Raw genomic sequence first — 21,690 nt, 5'->3', positions numbered from 1 at the left:
TTGTCCCCGCGATGCTGAATGTGTTTACTTGGATCGGATAGGCTTTCTGCTGATTATCATAGAAATGAGAATGTTGATGTTTGTTTGCCCTCAGGTATACATCCGCATCCTGGATAACGAGTGGAACGTGTACCGGCGCTACACAGAGTTCAGGGAGCTCCACAACCAGCTCAGAGCACAGTTTCCACAAGTGGACACCTTCAACTTCCCACCCAAGAAAGCCTTAGGGAACAAGGTGAGTTTGCAAATGTCTGTTTTATGATGTTCCACAAGGGTTCTACAAACCCTCTACGCTCTCATTTGGACCAGATCTGGTCAGACCTGAAGCTGGCTTAAAGCCTTGGTCACATGCCCGTGTATGGCTGCTGCAGGTTTTTGGCTTGTCCCGACTCCTGGCAGGTTGTAGATGGGTGCGGCTTCACCTAAGGGCCGGTTGGTCACAAAGCCATTGGAACAAAATCGCCCCAATCGATGTGACACCTGCTGATGACATCGTCCACGACTGGAATTTTACACACAAAGCGCAATCGCGTCATTTAACCAGACTTTTTTTAGGGTACGCGATGACGTCACAAATTATGTCCAGAAAAATTTCTTTTTAACACTGATGATGATGAAAATGTAGGAAATACCTAACTTCACACAGAGAGACGGGGAGAGCGGACAACTGGATAGAAAATATCTTGCAGCTCTATAGTATGCAATTTGCCCCGTTTTTTATTTGATTTTTTCCCATCTTTATGACAGCCTCTGTTTAGCGGAGGAACTCACCACCTTGTCGTCTGCCTCAGCACGTACCTGCGGGTTCGCAGACTCGGTGTATGATCAAGATGTCCTTCATATTAAAAATAAACGCTGGAGGTATCGCGTCCCTTGAAAAGTATAAAAAACACCACTCAGAAGTTCATCGCAGTTATCGCGGACAGTTGCAAGCAAAACCTGCCAAACGTTAGTATGAACTAGTGATTACGTGGATACGAATGATGCATTGGCTGCTGTGAAGGATAAAGCGGGCTGTGAGGGGAGTGCAGGTGGGTTCTCCTAACGCTTGTGACCACTTCTCTACTACTGACCGCACACAAATGCCTCATGCACGACGTGTGCAGATGATGCATTAGTGACGATAGGATGGCCACACAAACTACAGTCTAATTTCCTGCTTTCTACCAGTCAGGCTGCATCACAAAGAACTGCACACGTATGTAGACGGCACTATCAGGATTTAGGGGGCATTAAAGAATTTTGTCTCGCCTACTTCACCCTTACTTATTTACGCGTTGCATAAGTGTTTGCTACAACCCACAATATGCTTGTAGAAAAAAATATGCATGAACATTTTCTCTCTAGGGACTCACGGAGCGGTCTGCGACCTTAATATTTTACTCCTGTTTGCCCCCTACAGTTTGCCCAGTTTTTTCCCCCTACAGACAGATAATATCCACCCATAAGGGCGATAGGGACTATCTAGTTGAGGCCAACATGGCTTCAGCAGAAATTAATCTGGCTTTTGATGGGTGTTTATGACTTAAGGTTAACATGAAAAGCTGTTTTTTATTTGAAGAAAAAATGTAGAAAATAATTCCTTTCCGTATAATGTGCCGCTCAGTTTTTATCAAAGCCCCCATTTAAAAGTAACAATGCACAAAAACTCTGATTTGAAATTTATGGACAACGTTTCTTTAAGCTGAAGTATGAAACCGAATCTCATTAAAAACCTTGTATCTTTTAGTTTTTCCTGTTTATTTTTGGACCTTTGTGTTTCTTCCTCCAAAACACATAACTTTGATTCAAATTGAAATGCAAAAGGCTTGAATCAGAAATATTCTATCTGCTTCTAAAAAAAAGCCCCGAGCCATATTCATCCATGCATCTTCAGTGACTTCTAGACAGATGATCAAAATGTATACTGGAATGTATATGCAGCCTCAAAAGCAGACAGTTCATTTGTAAAAAACATAAAGAAGTAGCTCAGCCCTCCTGCCCTGCAGCCGGTCTGTCCAGGATGAATATAATGACATGAAATGGCGAATTTATGACTCCAGGTTATATTTATAGCCACAATTCAAGACAAATAGAGTTTTTATGAAATCCAATCTTTCATCCTGTACTTGATGGTGAGGGAAAAAGACACTTGTTACAATCCAGTTAAAAGTTTCCAAGGTTTTCTGTTTCTTAATTAAAATATGCTGGAGGTGATGAAACAGTATGATTTACCCTGTCCTGAAACGGTCACAGTCATCACATGGTTACTATGGTTACAGACTGTTTTCAGCCAAATCATGACTTTACAAGGAAGATGCAGCGATTGATTGAACTTCATGGGAACAAATAACGTATCCTTCATCTGCTCTTTCATCCTGTTATGAAACAAAATCCTGGAAAACTGAAGGAATAGACCATCATGTCTTTTTTTCCTCCTCAGACCATTAAATTAAAACAATAGCATCTTTAGGAGATGGAAGGCGGAAGTAAGACTTGGTGACTTGTGCTATGTCTTCTATCCAAGCTGCTATCGCTGCTCATGGACTTATTTGCTGAAAAACCTCTTCATCGCCCCCCTCATCCTCCTCTTTTTCCTTCTGCTCGTCCTCCCTCCCACCTTTGGGACATAATTTGGCTCCGACCCAATTCTGAGACGTGAAGAGGCCACAGATAAAGCCGGTTTGACTTCACACCTTGAAAGTTACTCGGCTTTCACGGTTGGAAGCTGGACTGAAGGCTGCACTGCAGTTTGTGAGAGGAGAGGAAGTGTGCTGGTGTGTTTTTGGTTTTCTAGAAGTGGACATCAAAGGTAGCTATCCCAAAGCTTATCACACCACAGGCTTTAATGCTTTTAGTTGTCTCCAAAAGTCCCACAGGATTTCCAGAAAGAGTGGCTTTGACTTTTCCTCCAAAATGGCTCAAGAAATTAGCTTTTTGTATTTTTATTAAGGCAAGCTGTGCGTTTCTGAGGTCAAAATATTGTATAATGTAATCATTTAAAATATTGGACTCTTAAAGAGGAGTCAGCAATTTAAACTCAAAACACAATTCAGCAAAATGTAATGTTATATGGTCCTAACATGTCATATTCTTTAGAAAACAGGTGTGGTGCAAGTTAAGAGCCCTGTGGAACACCATAAACAAGCTTTTTGGGGTCAATTTCTTCACCTTAACTTATTTTTTTTTTTTTAACTTTGTACATTAATGATCATCACAGCAAACATACCAGAACCAGAGAAAAAAGGTTCTTTTGGACTCAAAGTGATGTCACAAAGGGTAAAGGAAGTGGGAGCGGTGAGAAACGATCTGTTCCAGCAAATCTGCACAGGGGTTCACGTCTGCTCACAGTCACATGTTCAGCAGTTTGCTTTACAGCACAGCTGATAAATAATGAAAGCCGTCTGTCCCAGATGATTCTGTTTTCCTTTGTCCTACTTCTGTTTGTTGTTCTGCTCTCGATTTTCTTACATTTCCGTGGATTCCCTTTACTTCTGATTTAGGCTTTCTGTTTTACACTTTGTAAAAATCCCCTCTGGTTCGGTCATCGTGTCCTTCCAATCTAGACTCGAAATATTCCAGGCTTTATTGCAGTTTCACCTTTTTTGTTTTTTTTGACCAACGCCTGCTCACCGACAGCAACAATTTGAGGATCAGTTACCAAAAACCAGACCTGAATGTGCTGTGAAAATAAAGATTTTCAAAATAAAACACAGATATGAAGGTTAGGAAGGAACTTTCTGTGTTTGCTTCATTTTAGTTTCATAAACTAAACAACGTAATTATCTGTTGAGGCAATCATTTGTTGTATACGAAACAAGTTCAGTGTCTACTGCTTTTTTAAATGGTTAAATCATTAAACAAATGACTTTAGCTAGGAGAGAAATGCAATCTTAAAATCACAGGGTTCTCACTATATCATGGTTCATCTTATAACCACGATATATGCATAAATCTTTATGACAGTGCATTGTGTTCTGCATTCTGATTGGCTGTTGACCTTGACAGTTAACCCCCCCCCGCAGTATCTTCTGCACCTTATCGCCATAAATCTTCAATCACGATCAGATCTTTTTCATTCCTTAATCCTGGACTTATTTTCCTATGAAGGTTCTGAACTTTGAGAGTTTAAACAAGAGAAAAAAGGTCAAAAAAAGTATTTTTATTTATTTTTTCTCACTAGTTCACTATATATTTATTTGACATAAATCAGGGCAGCTTTTTTCTCTCTCTAAATCATCACACATAAAACCTTTTTGAATTTCAAAATTGTTTTGTGTGTTTAATGCTTTAAATTCCATCTTTGGTTAAAATATGATCAACAATTCACCCACTCAATCTTAATGGAAGTGCGTTTCTCTTTGTGCAGTTGTGTTGAGCGTTTCTCTTTGTGTAGTTTGTGACTCCAATGAAAGTGCTTCTCTGCAGTCCTAGCTGTGTGTGTTGTGTTTAGCTGTGTGTTTAGGTGTGTGTTAGTGCTCAACAGCCCCGCCGTGCCGAGTTTCCCTGTTATTTCAGTCCAGTTTTGACGGTTTTGGTTCTGTAGGAGTGTTTTTAGCAGCCAAGACATCATCTTTTCAGAACAGGAATGGAATAAATAGTTTTTTCCCCCCAGTTAGTACACCTTGGTTTGCAGGTAATACCGTCTCCTTGTCTGCTTTCAGCTGAACTGAGTGAGAGTTGGTTGATCTGTTCATTGAGGACCCAAAGTTTTCTCCTTCAGGAGTTCTGTGGATTTTTCTGGACTCCTCTTCTGCTGTATTGTGCTAAAATTAGATGTTTTCTGTGAAATATGCTGCTGAGAAGGAAATGAAATCTCACCATCTGTCTTGTTTGAAATTAAAGTATTTCGTAAAAAGAGAGGACACTTCACAATTTTCTATCAAGCAGGCTTTATTTCTTCATTCTTTCATTTCATCATGTCATCCTAATGAGCTGTTCACACTTCATGCTTCTGTTTTTTTGTACTTTCATGTCTTCATATGGCAAGAACTTTAACAGGGAGAAAGAAATATTAGACCAGTGGTTCTCAAACTTTCTTCAGTGATGTACCCCTTTAGAAATAAGGAAGAAAAAAGAGGTACAGTGCTTTAAAGTCAGATTTATTCAAGCAAAACAACAGTGAACCTGACAAAAACATTCATATGGCAAACATTGCATGTACAAACAAAAAAGAAAAACAGAAGACGTCAACCACCAGAAGGCAGAAAACCAGTCAAAACTCAAATGTGTAAAATTCTGCTAATAATAAATAAAATAAAAAATATACATGAATAACAAAAATCTGTTCACAGAAATAAATCTAAAACTTAATTATAAATAATATTTAGTTTACAAAATAAATGAACTTCATAAATAAAGATTTGCTCACAAATAATAATTAACGTTAACTCTTTTAGGATAAAAAAAAGAAGATTTCATGTGAATCACTTTGCATTGAACATTTGACTTGAATTGAACCGCACGTAACAGGCAGTGATTTATGAACAGGACAAAAAATGTCAATGAGAAATATGAGCTTGCACCTCACTGAGGATCTTTGTCATTCTTGGTGGCAAGGAGGCAACTGCAGTGATCAAGCTCTTCTCCAGGCACAGTCTGTTTCTTTGCTTTGTTTTGATCAGCATCATTGCTGAGAAGGAGGCCTCACATAAATATGTGGATGCAAACGGTAGCAGCGGCTCCAAAGCTTTCTGTCCCAGCTCAGGGTGCTCCTGCCCCACACACAGCCAAAACGGTGTGAGAGTGGTGAAGGGTTTTTTGGCTTTAGCAATAAGCAAAGACACCGCGTAAGAAGCCTCCAGGGCTTTGGCTGATGCAGTGGAGACTTTTCACATTGTGGCTTGGGATGACTTAAAATCAGAAAGTTTTCTCCTGAAGAACTCTGGTGCCTTACCAACGTGACATCCATGTTTTGTGGTGAGATGCCGCTGGGGGTGTGCCGGCTTCATGCTAGCGTTGGCTAACTTCTCCCGCAAAAAAAACACAGTGCCTGGGGTGGGTCAGAGCTTGTGGACGTAAATCCCATTAAAACATATTCTTCCATGTACTTTCTGGACTTCATCGCCTCTTGTTTTGTTTTCTTTTTCACTTATCCATCTGTACTTTCAGCAGCATGGCTGCTGCGCTTTAACCACGTCTCCATAGTTACAGTGTTATGGTAACGACAGGTCGTTGATGAGTGCGCGACGTCAGTGGGTCAAACTAACTTGGTGTGGGGGGAACAGTTTTATTTCAAAGGATATTGAAACTAAATACTGAATATAAAGTTCAGTGCATGAACACATATTTACATTTTATCGAACTTTTTACAAAGTCATTTTTCTCAAGATTTATTATTATGATTAGCCCACTGATTTAGATAGATATTTTGAAAAGCTTCACAGACCCCCTGCAGCACCTCCACATACCCCCAGGGGTACGTGTACCCCCATTTGAGAACCACTGTATTAGACAATCGTGCATTCTTGGGTGGAAATGACACATTTCAATCAGTGTTAAAGACCCACTTCGATGAAAACTGTGGTTTTTAACATTCTTGTGGCATTTTTCTGATAATGGAGGACATGCCCATCCATCCATCCATCCATCCCTCCATCCATCCATCCATCCATCCATCCATCCATCCCTCCCTCCCTCCCTCCCTCCCTCCCTCCCTCCCTCCCTCCCTCCCTCCTTCCATCCATCCATCCATCCATCCATCCATCCATCCATCCATCCATCCATCCCTCCCTCCCTCCCTCCATCCCTCCCTCCCTCCCTCCCTCCCTCCATCCTTCCATCCATCCATCCATCCATCCCTCCCTCCCTCCCTCCCTCCCTCCCTCCATCCTTCCATCCATCCATCCATCCATCCATCCATCCATCCATCCATCCATCCATCCATCCATTTTCCAAATCCTTTCTACGGATTCTAACCCGGCTGCTTGTGGGTGAAGGCAGGGGACACCCTGGACAGGTCCCCCAATCTGATGCAGGGCCACCGTCACACACCCATGCACACCTATGGAAATTTTAGAGTAATCCAATGAACCTATGAAGCATGTTTTTGGACAGAGGGGAGGAAGCCGAAGTCCCCGGAGAAAACCCACGCATGAACAGGGAGAACATGCAAACTCCACACAAAAAGGTCCCCCCATTGATTTTCTGTTTCAGGTCATTTTTAACTGTTAGTGTGCACAGTCTTAAAACAAACTTTGCTTTTAAATTAAACCCCAAATAAAATGTTTTTTTTTTTTTAATCAAATATTGTTTCAATCTGTCAAAGTTTGATAAAACTCTACCTGATGCCGTTCTGGGATTAAACAGTGCTGAGAGACCCACTCTGATTAAAACTCTGTTGTTGTTTTTTTTTAAGCGACTGAAGAGCAATTTTTTAAAATTCAAAATGAATTACTTTAACAGTATATCTTCTTACCTGAAACGCTTAGATTCAAAGAGGACTAAAGTAGGTCTTTAGATCATATTCTCTACATGTGGCAAAGTTTTTATCAAAAGTGACAAAATTCCGTTGAAATCTGAAGCTGTGCAGACCTCTGATCATTTCAGGAACACGAAGAGAAAAGAACACCTGCATTAACATGCACACATGCAGACTGTTTGCTTTCCTCTGTTGTTGGTGGCTGATAAAGAGGTGAGACTTTCAGAAGCTTCTTAGCTTCATCCTGAATACCTGTGTCTCTGTGGTTGCTCTGGTAAGCTTGAAACTCGCTGTCAGTGGTTATCAGACGTTCACGCGCACGCCGCTCCTACTGTACCACGCCAGGAGGGCTTTCCGTTTCATGCCTGTTACCTCGCTCACAAACACTTTGCATAACAGCTGACAACTCCGGGAGAGGCAGTGGAAGTTGTCAGAGAGCATCTGCCATGCTGCAGATTTGTGTTGCAAGGAAACTTCTGGAAGAGCATTTCACACCTACCGTTCACGTGTGACAGCCGAGCTGCGCCCACACTCTTTAGTGAGATTATCTGCGCTTCGCCTGATCTGACTGACTTCTGTGGCAGTTTTCATGTGGGTGATTGGACACCTTTCCTCCCTCCCAGTCACAGCTCAGCCCTGCTGGAGCTCACTTAGATTGGCTGGACAGCCATTGAAGGGTGGCTTGAAAATACAGCTGCACAATATGGCAACTTTTGTTTAGCTGTGAAATGTTTTATTTCTCCAGTTCTCATGGAATTTGAAAATGAAAAGACAGAACAACAGGGGAGGGAAAAACACGTCTTTATGTTGTTTAGTACATGATGGGGATGAATAAAGTATAATGACCGTCATAAATACTGGACAATTTAAATTATGTCCAAGTAGTATTTGTTCAGGTTTCATCTTCTAAAGCCACTACGTACACTTTACGCATATGGCATGGAGGTCATTTGTCATACGTCAATAAAGGTGGAAAAAAGAGAAAAGCTGTGGTCTTTGTGTGAAATTTTCACAGATGTATCACAAATGAACCGCGTTAAAACCACAGATGTAGGAATAACCACGCAAAGAACACATAAATCAACAGAACATAAACCGCGTAATTATTGTGCTATTTATATGCAATTCATTAGTGATTTGTGAGACAATCTCGTAATTCATTTTGTGTGCTGTCAGACCGGACCTGTTGTGTCATGCGGCGTCGGGTCTAGCGGTTGTTCTCAGGACTCTTCAGATCCGTCCTTTGGAGTGAACTATGTAGGACTTTAAAGTCCTTGAAAGTGCTAAATTCTTGTCTTGGAAGACCTCAGGTGAAATATGGTGCTCTTCTCCACACACCCACCTTCTCAGGGGTCTCTCCTGGTGTCCGGGGGGAACCGCTTCTCTGTGGTGATGGTTGATGTCTTTAGAAGAACACAGGGATGAAAGCGCTGCCCCTAGTGGATCGTCTGTTCATTTGTCAACAGGATCTCACCACACGTCACCAGATCACAGCTTTTAGAGTCTATAAGACTGTTTTTCACTTCAGTTCAGAGTATTTTGAAAGATCTGACTCTGAAAGCGTCTCACAGACACAAACAGGTTTTGTCCACCTTATTCTCTGCACTGAACTGGTTTCGATGAGATCTGTTCGTCAAACTGATGGACATCTCACTGAGAAACCTTCAATCTCAGATCAAATGTACCTTTGATACAAAAGGGGAAATCCGAGTTGTTGTTGTTTGTTTTTTTAAACGTTTTAGACTTTAGATCAAGTTTCAACATCACAGATAATTGGATGGTTTGTGTATTTTCATTAAAAGAGGAAAACTGGTTCCCCACAGCCGGAGGCGGTGGCGGCCCCTGACAGCAGCAGCGGTGAGGTCTGCGTATCAGCGCATCACCATGACTGCCGCCTCGCCTCACTCTCTGCATCAGTGTCATTTCAGTCCTGCTAATGAGCTAATGAGTCTCTGGCTCTCTGCATCTGCTGATGCTTCAGGCGAGACCGGCCAGCTGCTGAACTCAATACAGATGAGGTTCCATAGTCACCAGAGCGCCGCACAGCCACAGGACGTGACGCCTCCTACCAGCTGATCGGTCTGCAGTGACTGCTTCTCTGCCCTGCTTGTTGAACCCTTCCAGAAGCTGAATTCTTCACGGGCCGCGACTCATTTTGCACTTCATCTCCAAAACAACTGACTGTTCTTTTGTTCTGCTTCCCCTCTTTGTTTCTCTTCTGCTCGATTGTATCCAAGTCCTTCGCCTGCTCCAGTCGAGTTACTCCTCTTGCCTTGATAACATCATCTCATCTCATGGATACAGCTCTTATCTCTTCCTCTTCTCTCTTGCAAAGCCGTAAATGGAGACTTGGAGCATTTATTGTTTTCCAAAAGTAAAAATGATAAAACATAAAGAGCTTTCTTTCTGTATTATCTGTTCAGAGGGTGAGACACGATGAACATAGTTCAGAATAACTTTCTTTGGTCTTGGTCCACTTCACAGCTCTTTACTTTATTACCAGCCCTTTTTTGGAAAAACAGCAGAATTGATTGACATTTTTGTCACGTCTCTGTTTTTGGCACTCATACTTTTTTTTAGATGTGTTATTTTGTGCTTTTTATTCTATTTCTACACCAAGTAAATAAAAACTAAAATGACGGGATTTGAATTTTCCTGCTATAGTAATGCCTTTAAGAAACCTGACAGTGAGATAAATGTGCCGAATAAAATATTGACTGCGTATGTGTACTAGACTGAAAGAAAAGGGTTTTTTTGGTGATACGCACGCCACCATGTCGGAGCCAGTAATCGTCAATTAGCAGTCATTGGTCTGAGACGTTGTTTCTATGGCAACCACTCACACTATTGAGGCACCGATTACCACTACCCCTGAAAGCGGGCTCGGAAGAATCCGTCAATCGTTCGAAAGTTCAACATGAGACCATTGAGGTCAGTTTAGGATGTATCAGTTTTCAAAATTGCTGCTTTACTGTTGGTTTCATCTCCATAGCAACCGTTGTATTATTAGAATCTGCAAAAGTACATTTTTTAATCTCCTTGGCAACATTTTTTTAACCACACCCACATTCCTAATATATTTATACTTAATGGCATAATGTTTTGTTCAGCTTGAGCCAGGGATTCATGTAATATAATGTAATATATAGAATGTAATATATTTTCACAGTATTCCAGTTAAGAATGTGCGAGCTACAGTGAAACGCCACTTTTGCAGGTTATAGCACGCTAACGCCAATCAAAACCAACAACGAAACCAACTTTTTCCCCCCAAGGAGCTTCAATGATGCTCGAGGAGTTAGGTCAACGAAACGTCACTGGTGGTTGTAGACTTGACCTGGCAGCTTGTGTGTAAAATTACTTGAAGATCCCTCACACAAAAGGTTTCCTTTCCCATGTTGTGCAAAGAGTGAACACTCTACTACAAAATAGCCCCCAAAAACTGTGGGTCCCGTAGTCATCCCATAATAATTCCAAAACTGCCTTTGGTCGAGGTGAAGTGCAAGAAACAATCTGGTCCTTGCAGTCCAGGACCGCTGCATAAACAGTGTATGGAAATTCCCCCCAAAAATATCCCAAACTATTTATGCCTTTTAAAATTCAGATTATTAGGTGAAAGTAGCAGCTTAGAAAACAAAAGCTCAGCAGCCTCCAAAAAGTGTTTGAGCGCCGGGGGAGGCGGAATGTGGACCAATCCACGGCGGAGGCTCATCATGAAGCACTTTGTACCACAACAGAGGTTAAAAGGCAACATGCAAGTCCATCATTTATCATTTAGAGGCTCCTATTAAATTGTAATGCAAATTTTAAATCCCTTAAAAGACGGAAGATTAGAGAGATATCGGGAAGGTGACAACTCCGGGTTAAATTCATGAAGGTTTCATGTGAGCAAACGCCACGCAGATGCCTAAAAAAGACCCTCCCGAACATCTGTCTGAGCAGATGTTTACGTTCTGGTTTACAGTACTTAATGTCATTTTCATCGTCTCCTTACTAAAGCAGCCACTACCCGTGTTTTTGTAAGACTGAAACGGTGATGATCAGACACTTGGGTCTCCTCCAGCTGACTGTCACGCTCGTCTCTCCATCTGAAAATGTCGCGCCGTCGCAGGAGAACCGGGCAAAGTTTGGTTTTCAGAGCAGAAATGCATTTTCTGCCTCCATCTGCACATACTGAGAGCTGGGGAGAGTTAGGGCTGCCCTGCTTAAATAATCACAAACCTCAAGGTAAATTATTAATCAGACTTAGCATGTTGTGTGCCCATATTATGCAATATGCATGTTTATGCTTTTAATTATGACAAGGAGGCATTGTGGAAGTCTTGTATGAGCATTCCTCAATTGCCTGTTATGTTTTATGCATGTCAAACACGGCTCGGCGAGAGCAGCATCTTCGGTCCTGCTGCGGTCCGGAGTGGGCTGATTCGGAGGGAAAGCTTGGCCTCCTTTTGTTTTTGACAGCATCGTCAGGCAGCTTAACTTAATACAAGTGTTCATGTCATCAATCGAAGCGCATTTTAGCATTTTTACAGTATTTACAGGTGTAAACAGTCCGACAGAAGGATTTTATTTTATTTTACTGTAGTTCAGATCATTAAACAAATGTAGATACTCTACAAACATATTTATTTACAATACATTTTCCATCTGTTCATTTGCTTCCGCTTATTTTGGACCGGATCGCAGGGCGTTCCCAGGCCAGTGGACCGGACATAGTCTCTCCGGTGTGTCCCGGGTCTTTCCCAGTGGGACATGCCTGGAACACCTCCCCAGGGAGGTGTCCAGAAAGCATCCATGCCAGGCAACCAGGCTTTCGTCTTTCTTTCTTCTCTGTTTCTTTGTTTATTAATGGAAAATAGCATTTTCCTGAACTTGTTTGGAAAATAATTGCCACTCTTTGCTCATTTGTAAGGGATGTGTGCATTTACTTTTTAAAGTTACTGTAAATGTCTATTACTGTGGGCTTGTTGAATCAATACATCTTTTAGAAGAAGTAAAGCAGCTAAAAACTCCAAAGAATCAGAGAGAACACCTGTCAAACAAAGTCTCTGACTCGTTTCAGTCTGAAAGGGGTAACAAAGAAGGTTCTGAGGCTCTGAGGCTCCAGAGAACCACTGCCACATCCTTCATCCACACATGACGAACACTGACTGACCGGCCGACCAGCAGGAGTCCAAAAACAAAACCAGGACTCATCTGGGAGGCCATCAAAGCAGCAAAGAAAGGAGGTATCCTGACTCAGTTCAGGTCAGAGTTGATGATCCAGCTATCAGAAAGTGACTTTTGGACAAACATGGATCCATGATCCCGACACTGCTGAGCAAAGAGAACATAGAAGAACGTCTGGATTATCCTCAAATCCTCTAGATGTCCTGATGAGACAAGAGGAACTTTTATTGGGTTCATCTCTCGACATCCATTACAAGACGATCATAGCGACACTAAAGCATGGTGGTGGTAGTTTGATGGTCTGGAACAGCAGTTCTTCACTACAGCCGAACTGTGATCCGCTCACAGCAGTTAAGTCAAATGAACGGATCAGAAAAGTGTTTTGGTCAAACCTTTGCCTGAACCTCAGCAATATTTGGTTTTGTAACCTTAAACAATCATTAATACTGACAAAACTCTTGACTTTGTATGGAAAACATGAGCCAAATTCCTCCTTATTGACACAGCAGGTTTTGTGTATTTAGGGTTTAAAACAATAAATGTGACACCAGAGAAACACTACTTTTCCCAGCTGGCCTCCTGGCTCGGCCTATTTCTCTATGAGTGGAAGAATCTGTCACGGTTCCCATTAGAGCTCTGCTCTGACATCTGTGAAAGCGGCCATGGTGTCCCTTATTGTGTTGACGCAGCATGAAACCCAGGCTGGCATGCTCGGCCTAATCTGATACATCAGATATAGCCCCTCTTGGCCTGTCTGTCTTTCCTGTCGCTGCATGCAGCAGAAAAAACCTCCTGCCTCCGCTGCCCTCCTAAGGCCTGTTCACCGTCTTTCTCTGTCATTCCTGTCGCTTTTGAGTGATGGGACAAAAAGTTCAGGTTAGACTCGTGATATCTTCCGTTCAGCGTGATGAGGCCGGGCTCTTGTCGTTATTTCAATAAGGAAAGATATTGCAGATTTATTTTGGAGACAGAAACATGTGCATGAATTAGGTCCATGATCTTCTGCGATTAGGCTCTGGGGCCGATGACGTCTTGTGGAACTTGGACTACAGATGAACAAACCCAAGAGCTTAGACTAAGGCTCAAGAACCACAACCTTGCCTGTTGTCCAGCTCTCCCTGGACTGCGTGACGCTGACTACATAAATCAGGTGTGTTTAGTTAATCAGGATTACGTGAGTCAGGTAACAAGCAGTAAACCGGACAGGGAGAACTGGAATACAGGCAGGGTTGTGGCTCCTAAAGACCAGGGTTGGCCAGTCCTGGTCTAGATGCTAATGGTGGCTAGAGATCAGACCATCCCAAAGTATCGCTCCAGGTGGAGAATGGGGTGGAGGCGGGGCGGTGTACCATCTAGAATGTAGAAAAAGACGGCCGTTCATGGATTTAAAATGATTGTCATTGGCTGAGAAGAAAGGCAGCCCATTTAGCGATTGGTTCAAGTGAAGGCCTAATTGATGATGGTGTGTAAAGTGAAGTAACATCCCAGCGTACCTGTAAGTGAGGTAGATCTTTCCTATTGAATTTGGGCCAAAGCTTCACTTCAATAAGGGGAGATATTTGGAATGCGATTTAAGATTTATTTGTGTTACAGAAAAATGTCCATGATTTAAGTCCACAATCTTTAGCAGTTTTGCTCTGGGCCACTTACATCTTGTGTGCTTAGAATGAACTCTGTCTACACCTTGATGTGGTTCGTGGTTAGAGGCCAGATCTTGACAAAGCATTGCTCCAGGTGAGGAGCAAGGTAGAACCATCTGGAATGAATTGAGACAACATCTGTGAAAAAAACATACGATTGGCTGTGAAGAAAGGCGAGCAGTTCAGCAATTGGTTCAAAGGAAATGCTTGATTGATGACGATGTGTGGAGTGACGTAACAACCCAGTGTACCTGGAAGTGAAGTAGATCTCCTTTATTGAAATTGTGCCACAACAGACGCTCTGATTTTTGTGTCTAGACTTTGGTGGCATTTTCTTTTTTACGGTTTGGTCTGCAGCCTAAAAGCAGTTTGTGTCGTGTGCATCTGCCATCCTTCATCGATCACAATCATAAGGTAATTGGTGTGTACTTATATAGCAGTTTTCTACCTTGCTTGAAGGCTTACAGTGCTGTACAGTCACAGTCCCACACACCTTCAAATTGAGGCTTCACTGCCGAACACTGGCACCCACCTGTATCCAATCCGAGGTCGACTGCTCTACCACTGCACCACGGTCGCTCAGTCAAGCCCATTGATCTCATCCGTGCTCCCCTGTATTTAATATCTGATCCTCTACTTTCTGTCCGTTGTCGCCAGTTTATAGGACCTTGTTTGTCGGACTATAAGTCAGAGTCTGGAGTATAAGTTGCATTTCTGGGAGAAATTTATTTAACAAAACACAGGAACAAGAACGGACATTTCATCTTGAAAGGCAGAGCATTATAAACGATTGGTGCTTTTTATTTAAAAAAATAATTATGTCAGTCCTACTTGAACAGAATTCACACCCCCAGCCATACTTTCCAAACGTATGCAATTAATAATCCGAAAAATGTGGTGTTTTTTTTTTTACTAGTTCCAGCGGTCTTCAAGTTATGTCAAGTTTATGTTTTTTAGGTCCAGGATCTTAGAATGAAAACAAAGATCTCATCGCGATCACAGATTTCTGTAGATCTGAAGAATCCCTGAAATGACGGGAGAGGATCCACTATTTATCATTTTCTTTTTTATGTATCAGTATATTTTTTCCTGATGTTTTGTCTCTGAAAATCAAAGTTATTTGGTCATTTTTTATTTAATAAATAGTGTTATTCATTTTATTAAAAAGATCATGAATAACTAAAACTTTATTATAGGGCTTTACAATTAAAGAAAGATAAAAGAAGTTTAAAGTTGTAAAGAAAAAGAGTATTGTGGCCCTCACAAGAAAAAGTTTGGGGGCCCCCGCTCTAGCATCCATGTGGTGTTGGAAGATTTGTTGTCTTTCATTCTTCCTATCATTCAAACACCACATGAACGCGGCATTTCTCTTAAGTTTTACACGCGGTACATCAAGCCGTTGGTGCTATTGGCTCTAAAATGAGAACCAAAGTTTTATAAAATATAATTTTCAATCCAAGTGTTTTCATCCAGATTCCATGTTATTTCTTTCTCACTCCCCGCATCTGCTCCTGGTCCGGCCCTTCTATCCAATTTTAGAACCCAATGTGGCAAAATAATTGCCCTCCCCCTGCTCTAACCTGTACCTGCGAGCCCCCTTCCACTGCCCCCTTCAGGAGAACAAAGGTTCTTCTCTCACCATCTGATTGTTTCAGTTTTTCTCTTTTAGGGGTTATTTTCTTTATGTTAGATGAATTGTTCCAAACTATATACATAAAAGAATGTTGCCCTTTTAGAATCAACTAACAACAACCCAGAGGTTTCCAAAAGGTAGAACATTGCATTTGCTTTGGAACCCAAACTCTGTGTGGATCTAGATGTAAACTGTTCCTTCCACAATGTAGTTTCATCAGCAGTGAAACGCTACACCAGAACAAACGCAAAGTCTTTATTTCCACCTTGCAACAGAAATAAACAAATTCAAAAACTGAAATTAGTCTGGATATTAAACATGAACTCATACCTGAGTAAGCGCTTATCGTCCCCATTGGCCTAAGAAGTAAAACAGCCCATAGCCAACACTAATTTATTTCTATTTGCTCAGAAATGAGTTTCAGCGTGTGCTTGTCTCCGGAGTTTTCAAAGTGAATGGGATTTTTTTTTCCTGATGAAATGTTCTCTCATTTTTCCAAGATTGTGTCTTCCTATTACAGAAGCTCTCAGCTGCTGTGCAGAAAAGTCACCCGGGTCTTGTAATTTCAGATCAAAAGCAGAGTGGCGTTTTAAAAGAAAAAGCCCAGCAGCCCTCTGTGATGCTCACTTGGAAGCACCAGAGCAAAAAGCAGAGCCTTTTTCAGGCTTTCTGCCAGGTCTTTGTGGATGCAGGTCTGCAGAGTGGCTCTGTGGAAGTGGACTTAGTGAATGCACCAACATCAGAAAGTAACATGTCTAAACACCCAAATGCTGGATAAGGTTGTTCTTTTTTACCGTCCAGTACTCACTTGTTTCTCCAGGCAACTCCACGTAAATCTTATGCTATGTTCACACCTGGTATGTACCGAATGCGGGTTCTTGAATGCACTTTTAGCATATGGTGTTCACGCTAGACTTTCGCTACCCAATAGTAGCACGTTTGCCACCTACAGTTTGAAAAGGCTTGGTACAAAACGGTACGAAGCAGTACAAATCTGGTGAATCTGGCTCCAAGTTTTTTCTTTCAGAGCTCTATTCCATTTTATGACAGTCTTGGTGTCATAGAATTCCATCCGGACACAAAGCACATTAGAAACAGTATTAGTTTCTCTTTCATGATCAAATTTGAAACGGTTGGCACTTCTTTGAATAAAGTGGATGCCATCCATACGTCACTACCAAATCCGAGTTCCCGATTGGTCAAAGTTCAACTGGTTTAACTTTCAACGTGCCTTAAGTGGCCAAGAAGAGCCCAAAAACAGATTTAAAGACCTGCAACACGTGAATGAAAGTGTTTTTATCATTTTCTTCTAAAGGTCAAAGTGCGCATTTACACGTATTCACATGGACTTTTCATTGGAAGTGGTCACTTGAACGCACGTTTCAGACAGAATTACCCATACAACTTACCACACACAATAATGGTACGTTCCATTTTACGACGTCCCTTGAAGTGGCCGCACGAGACACAAGACACACCTGGCCGCTCCTCCCTATGACCTTCCAAGGGATAGGACAGCCAAACAACCTGCTACACCTGTACAGGTGCATGAGATGAAGGCTTTAGTTCAGGTAACTTTGTAGTGAAAATCACTCAAGTTGGCTGTAAATTAGTCCTGAACCGTTTTCTTCCTTTCTTTGTGGAAGTGAAGTTTTAAAGCAGATACGGTTACTCCTTTACACCATATCAATTCAGGGCTGTATTGGTTCCAGTGTCACAATCTTTCCGTTGGTTCAAGAAAGAAAACAACATTTTGACATTTTATTGAAACTTTCCCCTTCTCAGGACTACTTCTCATGCTGCTGGAGACTCTCTGTCTCAGAGGACAAGGGGTCAAATTAAAGGTCAGACAGTTTAGGCAGGATTTCATGCAGGAAGAACCAACAGCAAAGACTTTACTAGCTGAATTCCCCCCCCCGTTTTGTTTCATTGTGCTTTTAACTCTTTAAAAACTGGGGGGATCCCATCGGTTTGTCATTTGGATGCAGCTTCAGCCTCAGCATGGGTTTAAATTTTCCTGTGATGTGTTGTTCCTGGGTTTTGCCTGCAGGACGCCAAATTTGTGGAGGAGAGGAGGAAGCAGCTGCAGGGCTACCTTCGCATGGTGATGAACAAGCTGGTCCAGACTCTGCCGGAGTTCACCGCTGGGCCCTCCAAAGAGACCCTGCTGTCTCTGCTGCCTTTCTGTCAGTAAGTGCAGCCGCGCTGTTTGATATCAGATGCAGACAGTTGGATTTTGGTGTCAATTTGTTGGTAAAACTGTTAAAATTCACACATTTTACTGCTGCTGTGTAAGAAACCATCTGAATGACTGACTCTAGTGCTGACCCTCCCTCGCATGTGGAAACCAGACGATTGAATCAAACTGTTATCCATATTCACATCTGCTTCCACTCAGTGCTGTCAGTCAGTCAGCTGACGTGATCTGTCACACAGTCGGCCTGGAAAGTCATTTCCTCTCTGGAGGCGTTGTTGACCTCTGGCCGAATGCAGTGGCATATTAGATATGAATTTAACCTTTCACCTCCTAGACTTCAATAAGTCATTCTGAATCTTCTCCCTTCTGGAAAGAAAGGAGGGGGTGAAAAACATGTACGGAGAGCTCGTTGACTCTTCAAACCTAAGATTTAATTCAGGTAATTGTTACATTTGTAACCGATTTCTATTCAAACCAATTCAGAAAAAGTCTAAAAACGTCCCCAAGTGTTCTTCGTTTTTGCAGGTGAGTCACTTTGATCTTTTGATGCTTTAAGATTTAAATTTTTTAAAAGTTTGTCACGCAAAATCCCAAACTGATAACGACTTATGTAAAATAAACTCTTTACAGAAATGAAGCTTCTACTAAATTTATTTTTTTGGTCAATAAAAAAATAAGGACGAACTTATGATAACAAATTGTTCAAATTTTCAAAAACAAAAAAGTCATTTTATTTTTTCAGCCTTTTTAGGCTCTTTAGTTTCTCTTCCAGCAGTAGTTTTCAAATATGTGGACTTTAGTCCCATCAGTGTTTTAACCATCGTCATTTAGATATTGATTCTTCCCCCCCCCACCTTTGTGCCATTGCTATAAACACATCTCAATGTTTTCTGAATTCAGCAAACAACAAACTGAATGAGCCGCGACAGATCACACCTGATAAAGACACTAAATGACAAGATATTCAACTCCATAAAGAACTTTAATTGAATTTCAAGACATTTCAAAAACAACAGAAAAAAAGAAAAAATAACAATAAAAAGGGAAGATATCAAATATTTTTGAGAAAAGTCCTTATTTGATTAGAAAATAACATAATATTTACTTTCAATCATAGACATTTTTTGGTCTTATACATACAGTACTTATATATATATATATATATATATATACGTTAAATCCATTGAATGTAATAGTTGTCTAATGGAGTTGGATTAATTGCTTCAAAGGAAGTGGGAAGAAGTGATTATAAATAATGATAAAAATTGTGTTTTTGTTGATTTGAACATCCTTGTTTGGCATTTTTCTGATGATGGAGGACATCTATAAAGTATTTGATGAGTATTTTTTTTAATAATTTAAATTGTTTTGAAAAAATGCAGTTTGAAAAAGATGGTATTTGTGACATAAATATTAAGTATGGGCGGGTCACAAGCCCCCTACTCTGAGCTCTGAGGAACAGTGAGGGGAAGAGGGTGGGGTTGCTCCACGCCAACAGTCCCACCCATGATTCAATGAACTACTGCAGCTCTGCAGAAACTATGACCTATAAAACAACACAGGTTGTTTTTTTTTGGCATAATCATAATTAAAATACCCCTTTTTTTCTTTAAAATATTTGCCAAATTGTGTTTCAATTGATATTAGGTTATCAATACAGTTCTAGTTTAAGTGCAGATTATTTATAAGATAAAGTTCTTATTGTTTATCATCAAAACGTATGAATACACTATTGCAGAAATCCATTTTGAACATTGTGTAACAAAATAGAATACTAATTGATTGTCAGTATAGAAAACCTATAGCAGAAATTGATCCAGGATTTACACATGTGATCCATGAAACGCTCCCAAAAGTTCAGACTCTCATTTTTCAAGTGGTGCTGGAGGATTCTGACCTGAATTTTCCACATTTGATCCATCTGCTGAGGGATAAGCTGGCAGGAACACTCCATGCTTTAACATAAAATTATTTAACACATCGGTGAAATACACATCAGCCTCTGAAACAACTATCTATTGATTTATAACATAGCAACTAAAAAGTCCATAGAAAATTGCAATAAAAACAGCAACAAAGAAACAACAAAAGAAAAGAAAAAACAATTAAAAATAGACTTGATGGACAAATCGGCCCAGTAGGAGCTGCAGATCTTTAACAGTTTTTACCCACAATCTGTTTCTTATTTGGCTCCATGGATTTGTGGAACGGACAACTCCAGATAAAAAAAGAATCAATAAAAACCAGCAGCCAATGTCTCCGACTTAGCTGAGGATATTGCCTCTATCTGTGATCGATCAACGTCTGAGAGCCAGTGAGGAAAAGGCAATTCTAAGTACAGCTGTAATTGATTCAAATCCTTTAAAAAAAGAACACATGTGGACTTCAGATGTCTTACGGGGAGTAATATTGATGGAAATTGGCCGACCATCAGTTTGACCAAAGTGCATTTTGTTGATGAGCAGTGCCTACAGGCCAGTTCATTGTCTCAAACTGGGGGAGCCAGATGCAGGGACCAATTAACCTAATGACCAGCCGGCAGGACTCAGCCGGGTTCACGCTGCTGTGCTGCTGGCCGCTACCTGCTGGGGGTTTGGCCGCTTCACTCCAGTCAGGGAACATTAGACGCTGCCGTTCAAAGGAAATTGCGCCCAAATGATTAAAATGATAACAAAATTTGGACATGAAGTACGTTTTTTTTTGTCACTGCTGTTTTCTGTACCTCATTTCTTAGGCGTTATTGTGGTCTGGTAATGGCGACATTTAGTCATTTCCTCATATGAAAAGATAAATCAGCTTATGATCACCGTAGCGTGACCTGCAGACGGTAGTGGCAGGAGTAATCTAATTTCTTTTTTCCTTGGGTCAGATTTGAAACAAAGTAGGCCTTTATTAAAACTGTCAGAACAACATTGTGAGGTGAAAACAGTGATATTTGCCTTCAAAACATTGCGAAATGACTGTATAGTAAGCTCACGGTCACGCCAAATCAATTCTTATTCAATTATTTTTCTTTTTTCGCTCTAACAGAACCGATTTTGATCCAATAGCTGACTGAAATGTTGATTAATTTATTACTGTTAAAGGTCATTCAATACAAACCATAAGAAAATCCAGAATGGATTAAAGTCTTGTAGCAACATTTCCCTCACAGATTAATTCAATCAAAGTGGTGAACGTCTGATCTTTGATGAAGCAAGAAAACTGAACCCCTCACTGCTCCTTGTGATCTTAATGGTGCCTTGCTTGGTGGCTCTTTTACCACCAATGTGTAAATGTGTGAATGTGATTTGTCACCTAAAAGGACTTTGCGTCTTAATTAAAGTGCTAAATAATTATACGTCATTTGTGGTATTTTATCTCTGCAAGACATTTAAAAAGACAATTAGTCTCACCTTCCACCGTATTAGGTCACCTTGTTAGTATTGGGTCAGATCCCCTTCTGCCTTCAGAACTGCCTTAATCCTTGGTGGCATAGATTCATAAAGGTACTGGAAACATTCCTCAGAGAGTTTGGTCCATATTGACATGACAGCATCACACAGTTGCTGCAGATTTGTTGGCTGCACATCCATGAAGCAAATCTCCAGTTCCACCACATCCCAAAGGTTCTCAATTGGGTTGAGATCTACTGGAAGTAGCATCAGAAGAT

General features: G+C 41.1%; 1 protein-coding gene across 2 annotated transcripts in view; it reads left to right on the top strand.

The window, feature by feature from the left end:
• snx29 (sorting nexin 29) overlaps nt 1-21,690 on the top strand; it is a 154,263-nt gene that overhangs the window by 123,339 nt on the left and 9,234 nt on the right. Inside the window, exons 19-20 of one of the 2 annotated variants that reach the window (XM_023949208.2) lie at nt 95-235; nt 17,892-18,031. In XM_023949208.2, the coding sequence (XP_023804976.1) occupies nt 95-235; nt 17,892-18,031 (281 nt within the window). Of the gene's footprint in view, nt 1-94; nt 236-9,316; nt 9,577-17,891; nt 18,032-21,690 lie in introns of those variants that run through there. The other variant, XM_078937480.1, reaches the window with a different exon arrangement.

This window comes from Oryzias latipes, chromosome 19 (assembly GCF_053564925.1).
Source record: "Oryzias latipes strain Hd-rR chromosome 19, Olatipes_Hd-rR_3.1".
In the NCBI taxonomy this organism is placed as follows: Eukaryota; Metazoa; Chordata; class Actinopteri; order Beloniformes; family Adrianichthyidae; genus Oryzias; species Oryzias latipes.
The sequence above is the reverse complement of the archived record's forward strand: the minus strand, read 5'-3'. Positions and strand labels throughout refer to the sequence as shown.